At 46.4% G+C, this 24332-nt stretch overlaps 1 protein-coding gene and 1 pseudogene across 1 annotated transcript in view; one reads left to right on the forward strand and one right to left on the reverse strand.

The window, feature by feature from the left end:
* Nucleotides 1-23644, forward strand: part of LOC146201101 (glycerol kinase 5) — a 180001-nt gene extending 156357 nt beyond the window's left edge. Inside the window, exon 17 of the mRNA XM_084595640.1 lies at nt 16448-23644. Within this exon, the coding sequence (XP_084451766.1) occupies nt 16448-16605 (158 nt within the window). The 3' untranslated portion in view covers nt 16606-23644. The remainder of the gene's footprint in view (nt 1-16447) is intronic.
* LOC146201102 (uncharacterized) lies at nt 358-6907 on the reverse strand (annotated as a pseudogene).
* Nucleotides 23645-24332: the final 688 nt, after the last annotated feature.

The raw sequence follows: 24332 nt of genomic DNA on the forward strand, positions 1-24332 counted from the left end.
AAGCCGTAGTGGAGGGCTACGGAGTAATTTCGACCACCTGGGGATCTTTAACGTGCGCTGACATCGCACAGCACACGGACGCCACTTCGTTTCGCCTCCATCGAAACGCAGCCGCCGAGGTCGGGTTCGAACCCGGAACTCCGGCACAGTATTCGGGCGTCTTACCACTGCGCCACCCCGGCGGGGCTGCTCGTGCAAGGAAACCTCGGGATTGGTACAGGCCATAAACATTGTGGGAAAGAGTGTGGTATCGTGCAAAGCACGTGTGATGTCACACTGGTAGAGCGTAGCACCTTTCTATATAAACGCTGAGTGCCGGATGCTCCGGCTTCTTTTTGTTACGCACTGGCATGCGAATCAACCGTATCCTTTGGTCATCCCTTTGGCTCTGCCTCGTTGCTCGCGGCTGCGACAGCCTCGCAAGCCATCTTCATGGTCCAGACCCGCGACCCTGGCGCATTCTGTGGCACTGACGACAACGTCGACGTAGACGACTGGCTGTACCTGCATGAGCGCGCCAGCGCGAATAATCGGTAGGGTTCCACTATGAAGGCGGGGACACATGTGCGAAAAACGAGTCCGATCCGCCGCGCCGCGTCCGAACGAGTCCGTTTCGGAGACCGGCGCTCGAGGCTTGCGTCCAGCCGGGCAGATGTCACCGGCAGTGTGCATGCGAAGCGTAGCGAAGCGATGCTCCGGCGAGTGGCGGCAGCCAATGCGAGCGCGAAGAGCGGCAACGTCACGGTTACGTAGGAAGGAGGAGTGAAGATCGGTGTCGCCTTCCGAAAGTTCAGAAGGGGGATTTGGCACGACAGAGGAATATGGCAAGTCAGATAGCCTTGGTGTTGAATGGAAAGGGAAGATATATTTACAGATTCTAAACAGACAACAAATGAATTTGCACTGGTGGCCTCACACAGAGCTGCCACCGCCGTGGCAATAGGGTATATCACATTCACAAAACATCTCACACACAGAACCACTTAACTCACACAGAGTATTGCTTACGTGTTTAGCATGGCTTCGCCAGTGGTGCTTGGCTGAACAGAATTACTCAACCGGGTCTTATGGCTGCTTTTTCATGGCAACGACAAAGACATGTGGGGGCAGCTTCACGTGATCTGCCTCAAAATTACGCAGCCAATCAAATCAGTTGATTAAGACGACCCAACCCCGCAGGGTTGTCATTAATCTCGGACCCAAGTTCGTAATTGTTTAAAATAAAAACGCAGCATACACGCTGCACGCTCTCTCCGCTCGAGGCTCTCAACCTCTTCCCACCGGCGCTCGTCCTCCTTTCCCATCCTACGGTCTCCACGGGGACCCAGCCGCGCCGCTGCCTCGTCTCCCGATGTAGCGCCGCGAGGGGTTTTGAGACGAGGATGCCATCCCGTTAAACACAGGGGCCAGGGTGACAATTCAGTCAGTGGCCATTAGCGGGAGGGGCTCATCACCGTCGCTGCTGCTTGCACCGGGAGAGACACCGTGGCGGGGGGGGGGGGGGGGCGAGGTCGGATCGCGCTTTCACTTAGGAGAAAACTCGAAACGGCTGCATTAACAACATCGTCGCTGCGTTAGCTGCGCAGCGGGAGGCCATCGATGAAGATCTACCGTAAGGTGTTCCAGGGCGCACTCCCAATTTTCGGGCTGAATAGCGTGCAGCTGGGGTGTCTGAATGGAGTGCAGCTCCATTAACAGTCGCGTTCTTTCGTTAGCGGCGCCGCGTGGGGGACCGCCGAGGAAGCTGTGCCACAGAGTGTTGCCGGGAAACGAGCCCTCCCGGACAGAGGGTAGAGCAGCTATTGTCGCGTCTTCGAAATTCTCCAAACGGCGGGGAGGTGATAAAAACGAAGTCTCCTCGTTGCAAGCGGACTCGGGGCACGGCCAGCACCGGAGGAAGGGAGCGAAAGAAAAAAAAACGCTGCAATCCTGGCTCCGACGAGCAGGTTCGGCTGCCCTTTCGACGCGGCGCGGGCTACGCGTGTAAACGCCAATAAAGAAAAGAAAGCGGCCGTTTATCACTTACAGCCTTACAGGAGAGCTGTGTTGCTGTGTGGTGAAGCGCTTCTCGGCTCTGCAGTCGAGGTGGGGCCGAGCGGGCGACCCGACCGTGCCTGCCTGCCAGCGCTTGGAGTCAACACGGCGTGGAAAAAATGATTTAGTATTGTTTCTTTGAGTAAATAAAAAGTAATTGGTTACAGGGCTGTCAATGACGAGAAAATTGTAAAGATCGCTGGCCAACACTGAAGTGCTGTTACGAGTGATAACTGCGACACAAGCGAGCTTTTTCACAAAACCACTGCTGCTGCGCCCGTCGACCGCTAAATGTCTGCTCGCTCCGCTCCAGAATGCGGCGCGCAAAGCGCGCTTTTGCTTATTATAAGATGGTTTTCACAGTATATCGGAGATGAAATTCGAGCCTTTATTACAGTGTTGGCCCGTTGTGAAGCGCGGTCCGCTGCCTCTTTGATACAACACCGGCTAGGCCTAGCAGCGACTAGGCCAGGCAAGAATCAGTGCAGTTCGTCGCCCAGCGCGTCCGCAAATGGCACCATTGCCGCAAGCTTTGTGCTTGTGCTGTTGTTGCACGAGTAATGCACTTAATCCTGACAACATCGCTGTTTTGTCTTTTCTTGTACAGGGTCGTCCACTTCTAGTTAGAACACGGTCACTGCTTTTAAAGCAACATTGTATCTGACGCAGGCAGATATCGATGCAAAGCGATACAAGCACACAGAGACACGGATGTGCTGCTTCACATGGCCAGCCACTTTAGATTACTGCATGGCCGGGTCGGATGCAATGTTGCTTTAAAAGCAGTGACCGTGTTCTAGCTAGAAGCGGACGAGGCTGTACGAGCGTGTATAGTCATGTGAAGTTCATGAAGCTAAGTGTTCAGACTCCGCTGCGCGGTGGCACCGGTTGTGGGCGGAGCTTGAGGGAGTTCGCTCACTGGACGCACGGTCATTCCTGTGTCCCTACCTGCACTGCGTCAGGAGCTCGCTGCAGCACGCCGGTCAAGCTTTTGCACATGCGTGGCTTTTTGTGGTAGCCGACTTTATCTTCTTTCTGACTGGCACGGCGCGCAAGTGGCACGTCACACACGAGCCAGAAGTAACAGTAGAATTTATGTCGTTCGTTCCTTTTCGGAAGGTTCTTTAAACCCTTCCTGTTATTTAGTTCGGCGTAGAGAAGACCAGGAGGCGTACTTGAAGTGATGATGGTAGAGCATATATTTATAGCATGACATATATATATATATATATATATATATATACAAAGTAAAACTGGAACATGAAATGAATTTACAAAAACAACACTCTGCGCTACTTTACTCTTCGACCTAACTGGTTAGAGCCTAAGCAGAACAGCCGCGTTACATGCTACGCATGGAGCCCCAGCTCAGACTGGACTGAACTCTGGTGGATTCGTCTTATTTTACGCCTGCACAAAACAAAGAAATAGGGGCGGTCATTTTCAGAGGCCAGCCCCGCACATAAACTGTCCAATAGGAAAGATGCTATATGGGCACAGCCCCATGGGTTGGCCTTAGCCTCTAACCCAGGGCCCCACTACCAATACAAATTACAACAAACAAAGCACAGCGAAACTGTCCCCAGTGAGGGTGTCTAACCCTCTCCTCTCGGGAGACTTTCTTCCCACTTGTCTCCCGCACACCGCCGCCTCATCCACGCTGCCGCTGCTGGCTGAATCTTTTCCACAGTGCACTGCCGCGCGCCACTCGTGTTTACCACTACGAGCAACGACATGGAAAGGGAAAGATCAACCAGCCGCCATTCTGCAGGCCTGGCGCCGGATTAAAGGGGAGCTTCTGGCTTGCCCGCTCTGAGCACAATACCCGAGTCAACTCCTGAATGCTTCTTCGGGCGCTCTTTTGTCGCATCTGCAGACAGGATAAATTTCCTTTCGAACTGCTCAAAGTCGCAGTGTAAAAGAAAAAGGCCGTAGGGTCATTTGGGTGCTCGCTACCGGCCAGTACGAAGGGTGCCATACATGCGAGCACCTGGCAGCACGTTCCGCTACGCATGTTCCCATGAATGACCTTCGGGCTAAAACGGTCCCGCAAATCCGGCGCCGACGGTCCGGTCGGCTCTCCCCACCCGCGGCACGCTTGTAGAAGGGAGACCGTTTCTACAATACTAGAAGCAGACAGGCAGGTGGCGGCGCCGTGCAGAGACGCGCACCTGCAAGTGATTAACCTCGGGCGCGGCCCTACACGCCCCTTCTAAAAGTATAACCGAGCTTGCTATCAGCTCGTTCATACTAACTCTTCACAAGGGCCGCACTACCTTCACGGCAGCAATGTCACTCCTGCTGGGACGCCAATGTCTATACGTCACCGCGACACTCAGAGAAAAACACATACACCGAAGTAAGCAAATCACAAAACACAACATTGGTGCATGCTGTTATCCAGGTCTGCTTAGTAGTCAGCAATATCACTCTGCAGGGAGTCCACATTCATGTACACAGGCGTACATACGAAGTCATATTGTTCGTCGCGGCTCGCAAGTCCGCGCACACAACACTGACGACACCAGCTGAATATCAGCGAGAACTCTCTTCCAAGTGTCCGATATATCACATACACAGCCCACCGCATCCAGCGTCAGCTGACTAGGAACGTTCACGCTTGTCTAGGTTGGCATGGTGGCATTGCTAGTTCGGAGTCTCAGGTCAATCTGAGGAGCCATGAGGAGGGAATGGAAATGGCATCTGCATTTCCATTCCCGATGCCTTTTCTGTGTTGCACCGTTATGTTGCAGCGCTGGAGTGCCAGCGCCAACGTATCTAATTTAGCCCCGTGTGGAGTACACGTAATCAGGCGGTTGTCAGAGAAGACATTGGCCTCAGCGCCAAAGAGCCCGTGATCGAGTTTCTTTAGAGCGCAGATAATAGCGAACGCCTCGCTCTCTCTGGTCGACCACCTTGCCTGAGTCGCGCCGAAGCAATGACTTGCAAACGCTATAGGCCTCTCATCGCACTTTTCCGTCGCCTGTGCCAAACAAGTCCCAGCAGCCGTTGCTGATGCATCAGTGAGCAGCCAGTATGGCTCGGGAGGTTGCGGAGTGCTCAACGCCACTGTTCTACAGAGCGAGTCCTTCGGCTGTTCTAATGCGCACTGCGCATAATCCGACCACTGGATTACGTTGGAGACTCCGCGCTTTGTCAGCGCTGTTAGTGGGCCAGCTATTTCAATATGCTCAGGTACATTCTCCCATGCATATCTCAAGCTGTGTTTGCCGACCCGCACTGTTCGAAACATTTCATGCTGGCTGGACAACGAAACCGCATCTTCTCTCTCACTTGAATCAGCTTCCTCTCGCCATGGATTGTCGACGTTCAGTGCCTCGCTTACCTCGTATATGAGTGCCTCAGAATTCTGATTTCCTGCGGTTGCAACTTCTGTAACCGGCGGACCACTGACTTTAGTACTCGTATTCATGTGCACCCCCGCACTGGTCTCATTTAGCAGTTGCCAGTCGTCTAACGACAGCAAACAGTTCACCCCATCGGTCAGCTCATCAGTGAGGGCACATACTACGCCTATTTTTTGATCTGCCACTGGTCCTGGCTTAGATATTTTGATAGGAATGGTCGCTAACTTCGCCTGAATTGATCTGCCGAAAGCCGACATTAGCTTCACTGTTCCTGATGGTTGCGTCAGCTCCTGCGGTAGTATGCTCGCTCGTATTACGGTTATTTCACTACCTGTATCAAGAACTGCCTCTGTGCGAACGTCTCCGCACACCAGGTCTTCAAACTGAAGTTTTGATGAGTCTGCCTTCGAACTTTGGATCGGCACCTCAACTCTAGCAGTTAAACCGGTAATTTGGTTAACCACTGGTTCTTTTACCTCTGTCTGATCGACCAGCGCGACCAGATTTCTGCAGCCTCTGCCCATGCACATTTTCTTCTTTCAGGCGCGGTTAATTTCCCGTTGCTTGCGGGCAATTCCTAGCAATGTGCCCCTGCCCATGGCATAGGTGGCATTTTACTGTGCGCTTTTCTGCATTACTCTGTTTTTGGCTCACTTGCTGTACTGGCACCGTAACCTGCGTTGTAGCCCGGCCTTTACCTTTTGCCTGCTCAAAAATTTGTAGAGCCTTTGATAGCTCTTTAGGCTTCAGCCAACTCTCTCCTTCGCGAAGGCGCACATATGCAATGCCCTCCGTGCTGAGACCTGCCTTAATGCGATCGGACACCATTAGATCGGTCAGCGTCTCTTTTGAGCCCACCTCTCTAGCCTGGATGTAGTATGCTAGGTACGTTTTCACGCGCGATACAAACTGAGCCCATGTCTCCTCCTTCCTTTTCACAGCTTTTTCAAATCTTTCAAGGTACTCAGTCGGGGTTAGCTTTAGTCCACTTAGAACCGCTCCTTTTACGGCCTCATAGTCCGTACATTCCGTTCCGTCGAGGTTACGAAGCAAGTACCGGACTCGCTCTGTCAGTGCCGGCATAATTAAATGCACTCGGCTACTGCACGGCACACTGAAAGTAGCGAACAGCTTCTGCACCTCCTCAAACCACAGTGGCACATCAGCATCACATGGCATTTTATAGCCCTTAAGGACTTTCGCACACTGTGTTATTGAATCTGGGCCCATACCATACCATCGCTCCGTCCCGACCCAAGTGGTGACAGTCGACCATTCGACAGCCCAAGCTCCATTTGCTTTAAGGCTAGTCGCTCTCGGGATTCAATTTCACGCAATCGGAGCTCTATTTCCACCTGTAACTCCAAACGGCGAATAGCCATCCTCTCTGTCTCGGCTCCTGTCGCGTCTAGTGACAATGTCGGTCTCTGGTAGCCGGCCTGTAACCTGCTCTCTACATTGTAATCGCCCTCCATAATCACTACCTCACTCTGATCAGTAGCCATCTCTACTCCGCCCTCTAGCGATTGCTGCTCCTGTTGAGGATTTGACCTCAATTCACCCTCAGGATTAGGTTCGCTTTCTTTAGCGGCTAGCATTCTCCTCGTCTCAACCATAAGCGCCACAAACCAACCACCATGCCAACTTCAACAAACACAAGAAATCCCACTCACCCGGCGCATATCTTTTGCTGTCTGCCGCCCAGAGCCCGGATGATGCGTTCGCTCTAACAGCGTCGGCGGCAGCCGAGGTAGAGTCGTCCCTTGACGGTTCCTCGCTGCTCCGTGTCGAATGGCTTGTGGTTGCCGGTGCAATGCTTGACCTTGTAGGTGAGACGTGCCAAATCCTGTCGGCTGCGCCAGTAGAATTTATGTCGTTCGCTTCTTTTCGGAAGGTTCTTTAAACCCTTCCTGTTATGTAGTTCGGCGTAGAGAAGACTAGGAGGCGTACTTGAAGGTGATGATGGTAGAGCATATATTTAGAGCATGACATATATATATATACAAAGTAAAACTGGAACATGAAATGAATTTACAAAAACAACACTCTGCGCTACTTTACTCTTCGACCTAACTAGTTAGAGCCTAAGCAGAACAGCCGCGTTACATGCTACGCATGGAGCCCCAGCTCAGACTGGACTGAACTCTGGTGGATTCGTCTTATTTTACACCTTCACAAAACAAAGAAATAGGGGCGGTCATCTTCAGAGGCCAGCCCCACACATAAACTGTCCAATAAGGAAAAATGCTAGCTGGGCACAGCCCCATGGGTTGGCCTTAGCCTCTAACCCAGGGCCCCACTACCAATACAAATTACAACAAACAAAGCACAGCGAAACTCTTTCCCCAGTGAGGATGTCTAACCCTCTCCTCTCGGGAGACTTTCTTCCCACTTGTCTCCCGCACACCGCCGCCTCATCCACGCTGACGCTGCTGGCTGAATCCTTTCCACAGTGCACTGCCTCGCCCCACCCGTGTTTGCCACTACGAGCAACGACATGGAAAGGGAAAGATCAACCAGCCGCCATTCTGCAGGCCTGGCGCCGGATAAAAGGGGAGCTTCTGGCTTGCCCGCTCTGAGCACAATACCCGAGTCAACTCCTGAATGCTTCTTCGGGCACTCTTTTGTCGCATCTGCAGACAGGATAAACTTCCTTTCGCACTGCTCAAAGTCGCAGTGTAAAAAAAAAAGGCCGAAGGGTCATTTGGGTGCTCGCTGCCGGCCAGTTCGAAGGGTGCCATACATGTGAGCACCCGGCAGCACGTTCCGCTACGCATGTTCCCATGAATGACCTTCGGGCTAAAACGGTCCTGCAAACCCGGCGCCGACGGTCCGGTCGGCTCTCCCCACCCGCGGCACGCTTGTAGAAGGGGGACCGCTTCTACAATACCAGAAGCAGACAGGCAGGTTGCGGCGCCGTGCAGAGACACGCACCTGCAAATGATTAGCCTCGGGCGCGGCCCTACAGTAACTTCATGGGAAGTTTCTCAGCAAAATGTGCATGATCTGTTTAATTAGCCCTTTGGGAACCTGCTCACCGTCAAAAAAGGCGTCACGCGCACAAACGGCCATAGAGCCATACGCTGCGTATATACAAGATGCTGTCGCTTTGGGCCGTAAGGTTGATAAGGACATAACTGAAAAAGACAAAATTGGCCATATCCTCGAAGGTACTGCCGATGACGCCTTCAATATTCTGCTATGTAAAAACTGTGCAACCGTCGATGCTGCAGGTGTGACAGACCTGTCGCCCCTTCGAACAAGCTAAACTTCTTCGAATATCGCCTCGTTTTGACCGGCTGCCAAACACCGCTGCTAGTTCCACCTACGCTGATTCCACGACTTTAAGGCAGCCGTCTGTGCCAGATAACTTCACCCGCATCATTTGCCCAGAATTAGAGGCACTAGCACCTGCGGTCCCCACTACTCCTCCAAACCTCCTAACTACGCTGGCACGGTTTCGTTGATCAAAGAAGTCGTCCGCCAAGAGGTGGCTAATATGGGAATGTTCGCAGGCCACACCATGGACGAACACCGCACTATTCCGGAACCTCCGTTTATTGCCGCTACCACTGCCCTAATGGCTTCTACCCCGATACGGCTCTCGGCATGCAGTGGAATGACACTCCTCACGGTCGTCCCATATGCTTTCTATGTAATCGTGTGGGACATATTTCCCGCTAATGCCGTACCGAAGCCGTTGGCACTCAGCACCTCGATTCTTCGTCAATCGGTATGACGTTTATCTACCACGCCATTATATATCGCATTTCCGTCTCAAGCACTCGACCAAGTCCCCCCCGCACCTACCCTAAGTCGTTCACCGTCTCCGCTAACCAGTCGCTCCCGCTCCTCTTCCTCGCTGCAGCTCATCGCCTTCCTACAACGGCCACTTCGGTGGGAAACTTGAGGTGACGCTGCAATTTCGACCCAGACTGCAAAATCCTCTACCAACCTCTGCTGTACCAAGTAACTTGATCGTTATTTCGGCGGATGGTGTTCCAGTTCTTACCCTCATTGACACTGGTGTCGCGGTATTTGTTATGAGCTCCTCGTTTCGCCGTCGCCTAAAAAAAGTAATGACCCCAGCCGCGATAGCCGGTGGCAGTAGTTCCGCTGTAGCCGGCATGTGTACTGCTCCTGTAAATGTTGTCGATCACCATACTTATTTTCTTTTCACCACTCTGCACAGCTGTCCTCGAGGCGTAATTATTGCGCTCGACTTCTTATCTGGTCATTCCGCTCTCATTGACTGTTCTGCTGGTCTATTGCGCCTCGACCTACCTATGCGGGCAAATCAACTTAGTGCTCCCCAATCACAGGTAAAATGAGTTTTTTTTAGATCTGACCTTTAGCTCACCATCTGTTTTTAACGATTTCAAATGGGATGGTTTAGATAAATCATATGGTAGTGACAATTTACCACTATTAATAACATTATCATCTGCACCGCTAATCATTCCCATCGCTGGAAGTTACACCTAGCAGACTGGGCAATGTTCCAAGAAAGAATATTTTTTTTTTGGACAGCCTTACCATCGATGAACTCAATGAAAATTTCACTGCATCCTTCCTGCTGCACACTTTGCCATTCCTCAGTCCTTGGGACTGGTAAGACAAAATAACAAATATTGGGACAATCAGAAATGCAGGGCAGCAAAAAAAAAAAAAAAAAAAAAAAGACTAAAAATCAAGCATGGGGCGCCTTCCGTAGGTACCCAACATATGATAACTTCATACTTTTAAAAACGAAAGGGCTAAAGCTTGGTGTATCCGACGTGCCGCAGAAAAACATTGCTGCTATAAATACATATCATTAATAAATAGCTCAATAACGTCCGAGGAAATGTGGGAGCGTGTTCACAAACTCAGCGTCACCTATATACACTTCGTACTTCCTCTTCTGACTTCCCCACATGTAAAAACAAGTGTAGATGAACAGGCAGATATATTGGGTGAACATTGCTCCATAGTCGCAAGTTCTGCACACTACACGGAATCCTTTGTGAAATATAAAAAAAAAAACAGCTGAAAGACAAAAACTTGCAACAAGTGGCAGTGCAAACGGAAGAGTACAATATCTTAATTACAGTCAAAGAACGAAAAGAGTCCTATTTGCAGGTAAACACACTGCACTCGGTTCCGATGGAATGCATTATGAAATGCTTGCCCATCTAACAGAACCATCAGTAGAAGCACTTCTAAAATTTTTTAAAACAAAATATGCATTTCCGGGTTAATCCCACAGGCTTGGCAAAAAGCTATAGTTGTACCGTCCCTAAAACCAAAACACCACCGACATCTTCAAGAGCGGTTATAGGCCTATTGCCTTCACCAGCTGTCTAGCCAAATAATTTGAAACCGTTCCTAATGTCAGAATAATGTTTGCACTTGAATCACGTAAACTTCTGGACATCCACCAAGGTGATTTTAAAAGGACATGCTCAGCAACAGACGGTCTAGTACGCCTCGAAAACACGGTCCGAGAGGCTTTTTTACACAAGCAACAATGCCTCGCTGTGTTCTTTGAACTAGAGAAAGTGTGCGATACAACCTGGAGGTTTGCGATCCTACGCGACCTAGCTGACTTAGGGTTTCGTGACAGAATGCTGAAAGTTGTGAATTATTTGCAATCCAACCGTACATCACAGGTTCTTTTTGGTACTACACTGTCAAAGTTCAAGAAAATGGTGTCCCTCAGGGATGTATTTTAAGCACCACGCTCTTTGTGGTACAAATGATACCCATTTCCAAAGTAATACCAAAATATATTATATACTCTGTCCACTTCGACGATATTCAAATAGCGTGCACGTCCTTGAACATACCAACGTGCGAGAGACAAATAACAATAAACAAATTAGGGGCATGGGCAGACAAAAATGGATTTCAATTTTCTGCTCAGAACACTGTGGCAGTTATGTTCTCAAAACGTCGTGTACAGACTGACGCCACTCTACGTTTAAAATGAGCACGAATTCCTGGGGATAACTTTCTCAATGCTCAATGCTCAAATATCAATGCTCTTAAAAATAAAGCTGCCAAATCCTTAAATATTCTCAAGGTTCTTTCGCAAAAACACTGGGAATCTGATAGAACATGCCGTTTACGCGTTTCTCACTCTGTTCTGCGATCTTGTTTGGGTTACGGTTGTGTAGTTTACGGGTATGCAAAAGTATCATACCTGAAACGCCTAAACCCAGTGCATAACCTTGGTTTGCGTCTCGCATCTGGTGCTTATAGAGCCTCTCCGATAAGCAGTCTCTACGTCGAAACAAATGAGCTTTCCCTCGAGCACAGAACACGCTTACATTTTCGTATGAATACGCTCCCTGCCCAACCATATATGCTACCCTATTAATACTAAGTGTACCTCTAGAGTTTTGTTCAACAACAGACCCCATTCAATTAAACCTTGGTTACTTCGGTTATGAAACAAATGCCAAGAACTAGGAATACTCAATGCCCTTCCTGATATTGCATCAACATATGATCCACCATGCTAAAGCCTCCCCATTGTTTGTGAGTTCACATTAACTCAAATTTGTAGAAAGAAAACACCACATGAACACATTTTGTTTTGCACGAATTCCTAGCTAGCTCTTAAAAAAAAATATTTGAATTGAAAATAATTTTATACAGATGGCGCTTCAAGACAACAAAACACGCTTGTAGTGCAGTAGTACAAGGAAATGGAAAAAACAATAAGTCTACCTCAGTGTGCAAGTGTTTTCACTACCGAGTGTTACGCACTAGCTCTGGTTGTAACAAAAATAATCAGCGGAAACATCACAAACGGTATTGTTTACACAGACACCTTAAGTGTTCTCACAGTCCTGCACCATTGAAACGCAGTTATGCCAGTACTTGGGGACATCATACACAACATAACAACAGCCTCTGTTCAAGGTCATAACATTTTGTTGGGTCCGGAGTCATATTGGCATTGAAGGCAGCGAGAGAGCAGACGTTTGCGCTAGTCAAGCTCATGAAAAACAAATCAAGGAAGTCAGTATGCCGCGCAGAGACTGCATAACGTTAATGCACCGCAAACTAAAGGAAGAATGGTAGGCTTCATAGAGTAGTGAACTAAATAATACACTGCAATTGGTGTATTCAATTCTGGGGGAATGGAAATCATATCATCAGGAACGTTTTATAGAAGTAATATTATGCCGTCTCCGCATTGGGCACACTCACCTGACGCATAACTTTTTGTTGAGGAAAGAAAGCGATCCCGTGTGTGAAAAATGCGGAGAGTAAGTCACCGTAAATCCTGTTTTAATTTCATGCACAAGACTTGAAGCACAAAGAAAAAAGTATTTTACTAGCTTTTACAATGAACACGTTCCATTCCATCCAGCACTGATTGTAGGTGGAATGAACTTGTGGATCTGTCCTCTGTTTTTAGCGTTCTAAAGAAAGCAAACCTTTTAAAGAAAATGTAGGATATATATATAGTCCGCAAAACACAAGGTAGAACCATGTGCTTGGCGCATGATAGCCTGAGCTGCTTATGCGTCGTTAAACTCAACAACAACGCATGCCACATTTTCACCATGAGCCTTTTAAAAAAAGGCTTTCGCTTTAAGAATTTTAGGCTGGGAAAGAACACTGTGTGGCGTTATTGAGATCGTATAACGAAGTTTAGTCGCTTCTAGAATCCATGATGGGTCACTGGCTGAAACTTTCGAAAGTGAAAACTGAAAAATAGCGCTACTTCACAAGTCTTGCATACGTACTGTTCAGACAACATCACGCTTAGCGGTTCGGTGTGACCGCTAAAGGTAATTCCGATAGCAGATTTTATGTCCATTTCTGTACGAACAGATTCCCGGGCTGTAGTGTGGTCGAATGGGAACGTTCGAATTAATAAGATGAGGTGCAGACTGAACATGTCGTCTAAATTAATTTAAAACGTGCACGAGCTGCAAGTGTTTGTTTTTGTGCTATTGATCGCTCGACGGAAGCGCAACCGCAAAGATTAGGAGCCGCAAAAGAGCTGATGAAATTCAGGGCAGAAATGCGGCGCACGTTTGCCATGAAAGTGATCCAAAGCCAATCAAAGGACCTACTTGTTACGCTCCACGCCGCTGCCATTCCCTTTCATACCTGCCCCACCGCAATAAACTTTGAGAACAGGTGTCGTTTTTATCCTTGTGCCTCGCGGCTCAACCATGCCGCACCAATCGGGTATTGTGCTCGGAAATAGCGTTGCACATCCAATCCAGACTGCCCGGGGTTTCGTTTGCATTGCGAAAATGGAGGGGTGGATGTATTTTTAGAGCGTCTTCTTTGAAATGGGATGGGCACACTTCCACAATGCTCGTTCCCCCTCCTACATTTTGAATGCTGTTACAAACCCCTCACCTTTTTGTCATTTCTGTTGTTAAAGTTTTATTTCTTTCTTACGTAACCTTTCTGCTTTTCACCCACCAATATTCTAGCCGCTTTTTGCTAACTTGCACCGCAGATTCATTTACCCGACCATCGTGTCTCTAAATCCCAACTCCTCAGTGAGAGTGACTGCGCCTGCATCGAGATGCGGATGGGTATACCATCGCATGCGAGTATAAGGTGCTCAGTTCTTTCTACAGATTTACGGTATACTTCACATTGGTCATCTTCTTGTTTAAAGATCTCTTTGTAGCTTCGCGTTCTAAGGCACCCACATCAAAAAGTAGGGCACTGCCTTTTTAGTTACACAATAAAGATTGTTTCTGCCTTTTTTAGTTTCGAGATATTTCAACTCCTTTCTTCTTTTGTGCAGAATATATCCAGTTTTTACCTTCTGTCTCTTTTGCATGCTTTGTAACGTTCCATTTCGCCGCCCTAAAGATCTGCATACTTACTGGTTAGTTTGCTACATCATTTCATGTTGCATCAACGCGTTTAGGTGCAGGTATTTGAATACTCTTGCTGCCCACATTTTACTGTCCATTTCCCTCAGGCGTTCCCCATATAATATTTTACTCTGAGCTTCCTGCGCTTCGAAAAATGCCCAGCTCATATTACCCTGTAACGTCTCGTTTATCGTTTTAACGTGGGCAGCTAGTGCTAAGCGTCTAATATTAGGCCTGATTTATTTAGAATCGCAACTGTGCCTTTGTATTTTGGGCCAAAACTGCATTTTCAAAAGTAAGCCCTGCCACTATAATTCTTTTCAAGATATCCCTCACCACCTCACACCTGTTGTATTCCCACAATGCCCTGTGTTTCATTATCTGGGCACGTCTGCACCCTCCTTTGATAACATGCTCTTCTTGCTTTTCCAACTCTGTTAATCCTTCATTTATCTATACCCCGTGATATTTATGTTCTGCCACTCTGGGTATTTCGTGGCCTTGTATTTTAAGTACCTGAGTGGTTCAACCACTGAAAGTCATCAGACCCGACCTAATTGTGATAAAGCTGAAGCCTAGAGGGTCCCCTTCGTCTCCACAAGAATTAACTAGTCATTGGAAGTCTTTCTGTCTATCTCTTAACAGCACAGTATCGTCCGCATACATTAAACTCGGGAAGCTCTGCTCTAGCCTTCTTTCCATATTTACCATATGTATATTGCATGAGCAGTTGGGGTGATAGAGTGTTAATACTTTGCATGTCTCGGTAGCTTCTGTACACTTCTTATCCTTTCCCGTGTAATTTCCTCCCTACAGTTTTATCGTGGTGTATTTCTTCTAGGTAAATCTTTTACCTCGTGACCTATACCTACATATTTTAATATGTTCCACAGGAGTTTCCTGTTTACGTTGTCGTATACCCCGTTAATGTCTAGGAAAGCTAAATACAAGAGTTGTGTTTCCACCCTAGCTTCCTCTATGCGTTGGGTAAGCACGGATAGGTTGCCATCTAGTCTCGTATCATTTAATTTAGGATTTAATTTGCAATCTACCTTTATAAATCAAATTTATTCTACTCAACTGCCCCGCCGGGGTGGCGCATTGGTTACGACGCTCGACTACTGTTCCCAAGGACGCGGGATCGAATCCCGGCCTCGGCGGCAGCTTTTCGATGGAGGCGAAAAGCAAGGCGTCCGTGTGCTGTGCGATGTCAGCGCACGTTAAAGAACCCCAGGTGGTCGAAATTTCCGGAGTCCTCCACTACGGCGTCTCTCATAGCCTGAGTTGCTTTGGGACGTTAAACCCCACAAACCAACCAAACCAACCAATCTACTCAACTGCCAGCTGTTCACAATTTGTTTATTCGCTATGACGGTTTCCAAAGCTCTTAGCAATGCTTCCTTGCTTCTCGGACCAAGTGAATTAATCAGCTACATTGGAATTACTTCAATCCCTGCGGATATGCATTTAAGAATATTTGCTTCCGCCCTTTTCCAGTTCAGATTGGCATGTTTTAAGCGGATTTCTGTCTGGTCATGTGAGATTACCCTATCGTCACTCCTAAATGAGTCTGCTGTAAGTGACGTAATGTAGTTTATAGCATCGCCTTCACTAAACATTTCCCTCGGTATCTAGAATTTGTTCCTGATTTCTCTGGGTCTTTTTACCCAGCCCTATGGTTCGAGAATTTTCTTGATCCACCTCTAGTTCCATCGCGGATTGGTGCCATCCAGCGATCGATGAACTGTTTTATTTTGCTCTCTACGAGGGCATGTACAACCAGTGTCTTTTAAGGCGAAAGTGTTTAACAGCTTATTAGTGCCGCCCGCAATAAGTGTGTGCAGAAACTGTGCGTCAGACGTGTCCGCCGGATGCCGCGGGATTCCCCTGGATATTGGTGGTGTTTTGGTATATAGTAATCGAGAGTTATAGTTAGCGGCAATTAATGGCAGTCAGTGATGAGAAAGAAAGAAACAGTCTCTCCTCTCGCTAATCTTTGTCTCTAGAGAGAGAGGGAGAGCTCTCTCACAGAGTCAAAGAGGAAGATGGTCTCACTAGATGCAGAGAGAGAAAAATACACTCTCTCTGTCATCCCCTTTCTCTTCCCTGTCTCATTCTACTCTCTTTCTTCTCGATCCACATTTTTGTTTTGGCAGCAAAGCAGAGTCATGGAAGTGCTGACGGACAGCTCGCTTTACGCAGGGTTTTGGAAGGACCTTGCAGAGCTGCGCAGCCTGCAGCCTGAAGGCACCGTCTTTCAACCGAGAGCAGAGCTTGGGGCTGCATCCCGAGCTCTCTTCAACGACTGGTGCTGTGCGCTCGAGCGCTTTACGCACTGGCACACACCGACTAGCCTGTGACCGTCACTTCGGAAAACGTCTGCGGAACCCTCTGGATCTTGTTTTTGGATATTTTCTGTATTACGTCATGAAAAGGAATTTTGGTAATCGAAAAGGCAGACAATCATGCTCTGATCTAGCTGATTGATGACTTACTGGTGAGTTGAGGTTGTGTGCACCGTGTTTCGCATTAATTACAGGGCGTGGATTGAGATGTGGTAACAAACTGCCAGATTTAATAATGGGTCAATCATTTCACTGAATATTACAGTGGGGCAGCTGCCTGCATCTTTTTATGAATTTAATTCTAGCAGAGGTATCAGAACGTGACATAATTGCGCTTCATTACTATTTTCTGGCTGTTTCTCCTCACATGTCTACTGGAGCGTGCCACACAGTTTGTTCATAACCTGTTTGTTGGTATATGTAATACTGTTCCATTTTCCGGTTAATATTCGGCTGACTGTCTTGTTTGGGGAGGAGCTACAATGTGACCTCTTTGTGACGGGCGCTGCAACAAAAGTAGGAATTATGCCCACAGCACATGCGACCAGCGCACGTGTTCATTGTACCACTATTTACCATGTATTTCTGGTTTACGCGAGGCATCGATTCCTGCATTAGCTCTGTATCTGTCAGCGCCTCATCTGCCCCGTGCGACATTTTCGCTGTTTGAAAACGAGTTGTTGGCATATACTATGAATTCGCAGTTTATGTCAGCGACAGGTCACACATGAACCACTTCGAGCCGGATCGCTCCTGCATCGTGCTGTGCATTTGTTTTCAGCTATATTTCTGTGTAGCAGATAAATTTCAGTGTAAGCCTTAGAGAGTTTCTGCCTTGCGCCAAACACTCTTCCGGCTTTCTGGCTTATGCAAGCTAAAAATAAAGTATTTGTAGTCTAAGTGGGCTGCTAAGAGCTCTTTGAATTGTACAAATGCCCCTAGAACAAAGTGTTGCAGCAATAATTACGAGACGTTTATTTGGAGGTTTATGCTTCTTTACCTGCGTGTGGTTGCGATGACATTCCATAAAACGAGGCGAGATGCAGTGCATGAAAGCTTCGTGACAAAGTTTCGTACTCCACATGGTCAACACTTGTTACTAAACTTATACTGTTTCACACTTCTTGAAAACTGCCATGGTAGGGCAGTGCTAATAGTATCTACGTTTGGGAACCTACATGCTACGTTTTGCGCAACAAGTACTGTGCGGAGCAAAAGTGAGGTATAGCGAGAACAACGACGGGCCAAGCAGCAGCAGAAGTATCAGCAGCAGTAATAGTAGTGGTTATAGCCGAGAACATTTATTAGCAATTCAAAATCAGGACGAAGCCATCTGCTGCAGATGACTTCTTATTTCAGGACTACAATGACTATGGCGGTCGCTTGCCAGGTTTCACTGGTTTTTCAGGTCGGAGATGGATAAAGCGGCCTCCCAGTGTTCGTTCGTGTATGTGTGTTGATAGGTTGTCTACACGGGAGAAAAGTAAGCGCAAAAAAGACACGCGAGAGACAGAACAACGCGCTTTTGTTTTTCTTTTTTTGCGCTTACTTTTCTCCCCTACGATCATGAACCAACTAGCACAGCAACAAGTATTACTTCGTGGGTTGTCTGGTTTGCCGCCTGTAAAATCCCACGTGATTTAATATCGTGTACTGTTCAGCATATGCCATATTTGTGTAAATTTGAGAAGTTGTTGGCTTGGTGTTGCCTGCATTTCCTAGCCTCCTGTGCTCTCAGTCCCTCGTGTTGCGGGGGAAGAAAACGGATTGACCGGAAGTGTTGTAGTCTGGTGTTGTAGATTTTGGCTATTGCTGTGGTCTCTGGCTGGGTGGCATGCGTCTGTGCATAGCTTGCTCGGTTTGCATATCTTTGCGGTGTGCTATCCACGCCCTTCTTGCGATACCGCTACTCTTAAGTTTGCTGATATCCAGGTGATTTTGTGTTCGAGCAAAGAGTTGGGGCAATTGCTGTAGCTTGTTAATTTGAGCAATCTTTCATGCATTCATACCGCTAGGAGGGACCGACATGCTGCCTGCGACTGAGTGATTGTATTTCTCGGTTTATGTCATCTGACTGTTGCATGGCTAATGCAGTCGCTGCAGTTTCTGCCTCAATGACTTTGCATTCAGTGCTGAGTGCCATGCTGGTGATTTCCAGCAGATTTGAATTCACTATGGCCGCCACTGCTGTAGTGCTTGATTTGTTTGATGATATAGTTGCATTTTCGTAGACTTCTTTTCCACTTTGTCCCACTGTTCCGCAGATAATCTACCTGGGCTTTTCGTCTGCCTTCGTTTGTGTGGGCTGACATCTTCTTCGGCATTAGGGCTACATGTACCTGTGCCCTGTATTCTCAAGATAGATCCCTTGTGCATTGAGAAGGTGCTCTCTCTGAGGTAGTAAGGTGATACCTTGTACCTGTTAGAAAATGTGTGAATGCCTATGGCTTCCAGCCTCTCGTTGGTGGTATAGGGCTGAGTCATTTGTACGCTGCCTTGAACACTGCATTGAGCTTTTTTTTTGCTTCTTTGAGGAGAGATGAACAGTAGGCCGCATGACACTCTGCTCACAAGTGCCTGTACTAGTCTGACCGCGTCTTCGCCTCGTTTTTCTTTCCGTGATCTTTCCACTCTGCGCATCCTGCTTGCGATATGACTGGTCGAGGTGTTTAGCAGTTGTGTTCTGTGGACGGCTTGCCTGTTGTTTTCCAACCACAATTTCAAGATTCTGAAAAGCGATGCTTCACGTACTTGCTTTTTTTAAGGCTAATATTATTGGGGTCGCTTGCCTTGCAGTTGAAACGTCCTATGCGGGTCGAGTTCCCTGGAGAGCACTTGAGCCCGCACCACGTGGCTGCTTCCTTGTTTCAACATAGAATTGACCAAGTAGTGACATGCCTGCCCCTTTTCGCCTTTTTCCTCCTCAAATCCTGCCCATTCGTGCATACGATCGCACCCAGTAACAGGGAAAACTTGTGGGCTCAATTAGGAAGCTCTACAGCTCTTGGCTCCGCATCTGTAGTCGTTATGGGAGTACAATATTTTTTTTATTTATTAGAACCTCAAGGGTCCCCAGGGGGGACATAACATGAGCGGCAATTACAAATTATTCCACTTAGTAGGTTGTGGTTGGCTGCAATAGGCAAGTTTTCTCTATTTTTGTAGCTCTATGTGGTCCAACTCGACGGGGCAATTTATGACTCTAAAAGTGGAAAAAAAGGCATCTGCATCGTTCGATTTGGTCGTCTTGTTTTGATTGAACGCTGCGGCTAAAACGTTCGTTGGCGAGTGTTTTGAAATGTGTGTTGCAGTTATACCAATGCTCACTTTCTGGATAAATTTTCTAGCGAGCCAGCGTACACAGAATCGCACGCATTCTCTCTGAAACTGGTAGATCTGGTCGGAGAATAAAGGTTGTAGAAATGGCCTGTCCTGTAATCATCATGCAATATTTGATTGCTCTCCTTAAAACAAGACAAAATTATTTCTTTTTTAATTCTTTGCCGGATCAGGTTTTACTGCAAACTAAATCATTGTTGAAGAAAACCTCAATGATATGTACTGTTTAGATGTTTCGGTTCCTGGATGTAAAAGGAGTAAAAGGTCGATTGCTGGCAGAAATTTCCACTAAATGTTTTCATTTAGTCGTTAAAAGTCATTTCAGATCCTCTTGAGAGGCTTGTGTTTGCACTCCAATGCAGTATAGAAGCCACCAAGTAGCTTAGGAGAAAGCGAAGTGTCTGTTCAAATGCATTCTAATGCATGTAACTGGTGCCAAAGAGATCCATGAAGTGCAAAATTCGTAACCTCTTCTGCACCTTTGTTTTGTCTAGCTTATTTGTCCTACCACCTGAACTGCTCTGTAGGAAAGTATCCGGCTTTATGAACAAAAGCGGCATGATATGGCGCTTGAGTGTGGTCCTATGCCATATTGTAACAGTGATCTCAAGGCGCTAAATAAATTCCACTGGTATGTAACATCAAAATCTAAATTTCCTGTAGCATAGCAATTTGGATAAAGTTGTGGGCCTGATTTGCTGATCGAAGGATGTTCTCATACTCAATTCCAAAACAAACTCTGCGCTTTTATTAAACCATATTCTTCCTAGTAGTTTCCACTGAAAGATGGAACCACAGCTTAATTATGCATTGTAAGTAGCAGACACATGTTTAGAGTTTTTGTATTTGGCTTCTCATTGCGTGATCTAAGTCTGTTCTGCAAAAGTTAAATTTGGCTGTACATTATTTTGTAGGTCACCTATGAGTGACTTTTCAAACTTAGCTGAGAGAATAAATCAGGTACATCAGTTAAAAACCGTCCCCGGCCTTAAAATGGTAGACGCGTGGGCTTGATATTAGTGCACGTTAAAGAACAAGTGGTCTAAAGTTCCGGAGCACGCCACTACGGCGTTTCTCAGCCTTAGCCGCTTTGAGATGTTAACCGCGCAAACCATAAACCAAACTTGGGCTTTTTGGTGCATGATAATAAGGAATACGTAGCGTGACGGGGATGAACAGGCAAGGACAAATACATAGCTTTCGGAAATTAATGCTGTGTGTGTTACCTTGTGTGTTTCACGCTGACTTTTGTAGCTTCAATAACATTATTTTAGTTTCAGCGTATGTACCACGCCGGAAGAACTAGGGAGACACTTAAGCTCCGTCTTTAAGGTTATGACGCTGCAGGGTGAATATGCACCATCAGGTGTTTCAGTTGCTTTTTGGAGACGCAGACATCGGCTTTCACAGTCACAGTCATTATGCAAAAAAAAACAACAACAACACATTACAGGTTCGTAAATGCGACAGCATAGCACCTTTATAAGAGTGTTACAGGGTGGTTGTTTTCCAAGATACTTGGCGGCTGTACGTTTGGCTGCATTTTAACGGAGAGATTGTCGCGCCCTCAAACAGACGACTGAAACTGTTATCTCGCACACTGCACAGCCATCCACCGGAACCTGCACAAATAATGTGGTGCGTTACGTCTTGTTCTACGTTACCCACTAAGTCCTCCGCTTGAACTGGTGCGTCTCAGGATGATTTGCTCACAACGACGATGACACTGGGGTTTCTGCGCTACGAGAATTACACCGAATTTAATTTACATTCACTCCTATTGGAAACCAACGAAATGGTCTTACATTGTTAATCTTATCTGAAAATTCGTCCGTGTTGTGTTGTAATGGAAATTTCCTACATCACTTTTGCTCCCAACAGTACATGTCTTCTCGTGCTTCTGCATGTATGCCCGCTGAGAAGATCGGTTGAATATATTACTCTCTCTTTGAAACTATTTCGTCCATATATAAATATCTGTATTTAGAAACATTCCAGTATATGAGATGCTTATGGGAATTTTACATGTCAACATTTGTTCACTGTTGAGGTTAGTTTTTATTGATAATTTATACAAAAGCAGGTTTCTTTTTTTCCTGCATTTTTCTACATTTAGCACTTCTGTATTGAATGAAGGTAATGATGAGCATGAGTTATTTCACCAAAGTGTTTATATATGCAGTGGTCAGATAATGCCTGCGATCAAAGGCTGCAAGGCGAAGGTTTATTTTCAGTATTGCGACTACACTGCCGTGGACGTGCAAGGATTCATTTTTTTTGGCAGCTGCAGATCATCGTGCACCACAGCATCTGGTAAACAGAATAGCTCTTCGGGCGCCAGCATGTAATTATGCAACTTTGAACTGTGCTCTTTGTACTTCTGTGCAGTAGCAACACACTGTACCTTTTTTAGCCCAAGAGCATGAAAGATGCTTGCAAGTTTATTTTTTTTTAGTAAACGAAGGTTGAAAACGTAAGTTTTCAACCTTCGTTTCCGTAAGTTTTCAACCTTCAACAGGCATCTTGCACATCATTCATGTGACAGCTATTTTCAATAGCAAGGATGTGCCATTTGACATTGCACCAATGTAGCTTGGTTCTTTGCTAATTGTTATGAAACTGCTTAATGCAGCACAAGGGCTTGGTATGCCAACCATGGTGCCACATCAGAGAGGTCGAAACTGTCATGATCTATCGTACCAGACTTGTTGGTGTCTCCTATAAAACCCTGTGAAAACTGGGAAATACTGGAAGCATTTTACATGCTTTATTATTTTTACGGCTTCAGTCAGCAGTTGGATACAACTAAAAAATAAGCTTGGAAACACTCCTCATAGGTGTTCCGCTGACCAATAGCTTCGGAATACTCTCATGACGTTACAGTTAAATGATTTGTACTTGGCAGAGAAGCTGGCTTGTTGACTCTAGGATGTGCAAGACCAGTTGTCCGTGACGTCATCACAACTGGTCAGTGCAATTGGCTGCAGACGCTTTTATGAGAACTGCTTGAATGTTCAATTGTATGTTCTTAAATTGATATTTTCAAAGCAAAGGCGTTTTTAACGAAGTATGTGGCATTATGATCAGGTTTGTGGTGGTTGCTTACACGATTGACGATTTGGTCATTCTCGTGAGTTTCAATTTTATGATACTTGTTCGAGGGCTTAAGTATATGCACTGTGATTATCTGGGGGCCTGTAAGTTTTACATTTGCATTCCATTGTAACAATGATGCTTATTTTAATTTAGGGTGAAATTTGCTGGAGCTTTTTGCCATAATTAAGTGTTGAAAAGAAGCTCAAATTTTTGTGCAGTCTTGACTATAAGAGAAAGGGCATACTGTAAGTGTCCGTGAATTCTTGTGTGTATGAAGTGTATGTTTGTAACGGCGGTGATGTGCACTAAACGAATTTTGGACGAGAAACAATTTCAAAAACATATTCAATCTTTTTGCACTTTCAAACAATAGCAAAGTTTGTCTCTTTGCAGAGAGAAAACACCTGATTTTTGTTTATTTGTGCTTATTATTAATTATGAAAAAGATCTATATTCCGGAAGCGACCCGTATGTGTTCGAAACATATTCTTTTTTTCAACATGCGGTCATTGACTGCTGACAACTTGTTTCATTATATTTTTTAAACAGTGGCTGTGAGAATGCTAATAGCAGAAATGCTCAATAAAGCCTATCCATTCTGTATAGTGTGCTTCTTTATAGTGTGCTTATCTCTGAAGAGAATTAGCAATTTGCTTCTAAAGGGCATTTAATGTTATATTCTTATGTCACCTAGTCGTTCCTGCAAAACTGATTCTACAGTGTCATGTGCACAACGCAGTCAAATGGTAACTAAATGCCAGAAGACGGTAATCCTTGAAAACATGCAACTGCTTTGGTAGTACAGCGGAAGCTTGCACTTGCGAAATAATGTCTGCAGCAACCTCTGTTCGGCGCTTTGTCTTTTCTCGATTGGGATAAGGTTCTGTAGAAAATCATGAAAGCAGCCGACATCTTCCATTTTTCACAATGCCTGTCTGCATTCCTTTTTCAACTCGCACCGAATTGCAGTTGCTGCAGGCAGATCCGCATATAAGTACAGTCTTCCATTTTGGGTGCAGTGACATTCCATTCGTAAAAGTTTCCCCTTTCCAGAAATATTTGTTCTAGAACTGAACCAAGGTAATGCAAGCTTAGTGAGCTGTCAAACAATTTGAGATTTTGAGTTCACGTAATTCTCTTTCTAATAGATATTACAGACCGGCTTCATAGATTACTACTGTTAATGTATGGCGTCGGTGGTTTATAATGGCGTTTATGAGTTTTCTGTCGAATATTCATGCAGCCAATGTTTGTGGGCACTCATGTATGAGGTAAAAACTATTGTGTTGAGCGTCAACAGAATTTTG

This window comes from Amblyomma maculatum, chromosome 2, assembly GCF_055883805.1.
Source record: "Amblyomma maculatum isolate TAMU_Amacu chromosome 2, ASM5588380v1, whole genome shotgun sequence".
Lineage (NCBI taxonomy): Eukaryota > Metazoa > Arthropoda > Arachnida > Ixodida > Ixodidae > Amblyomma > Amblyomma maculatum.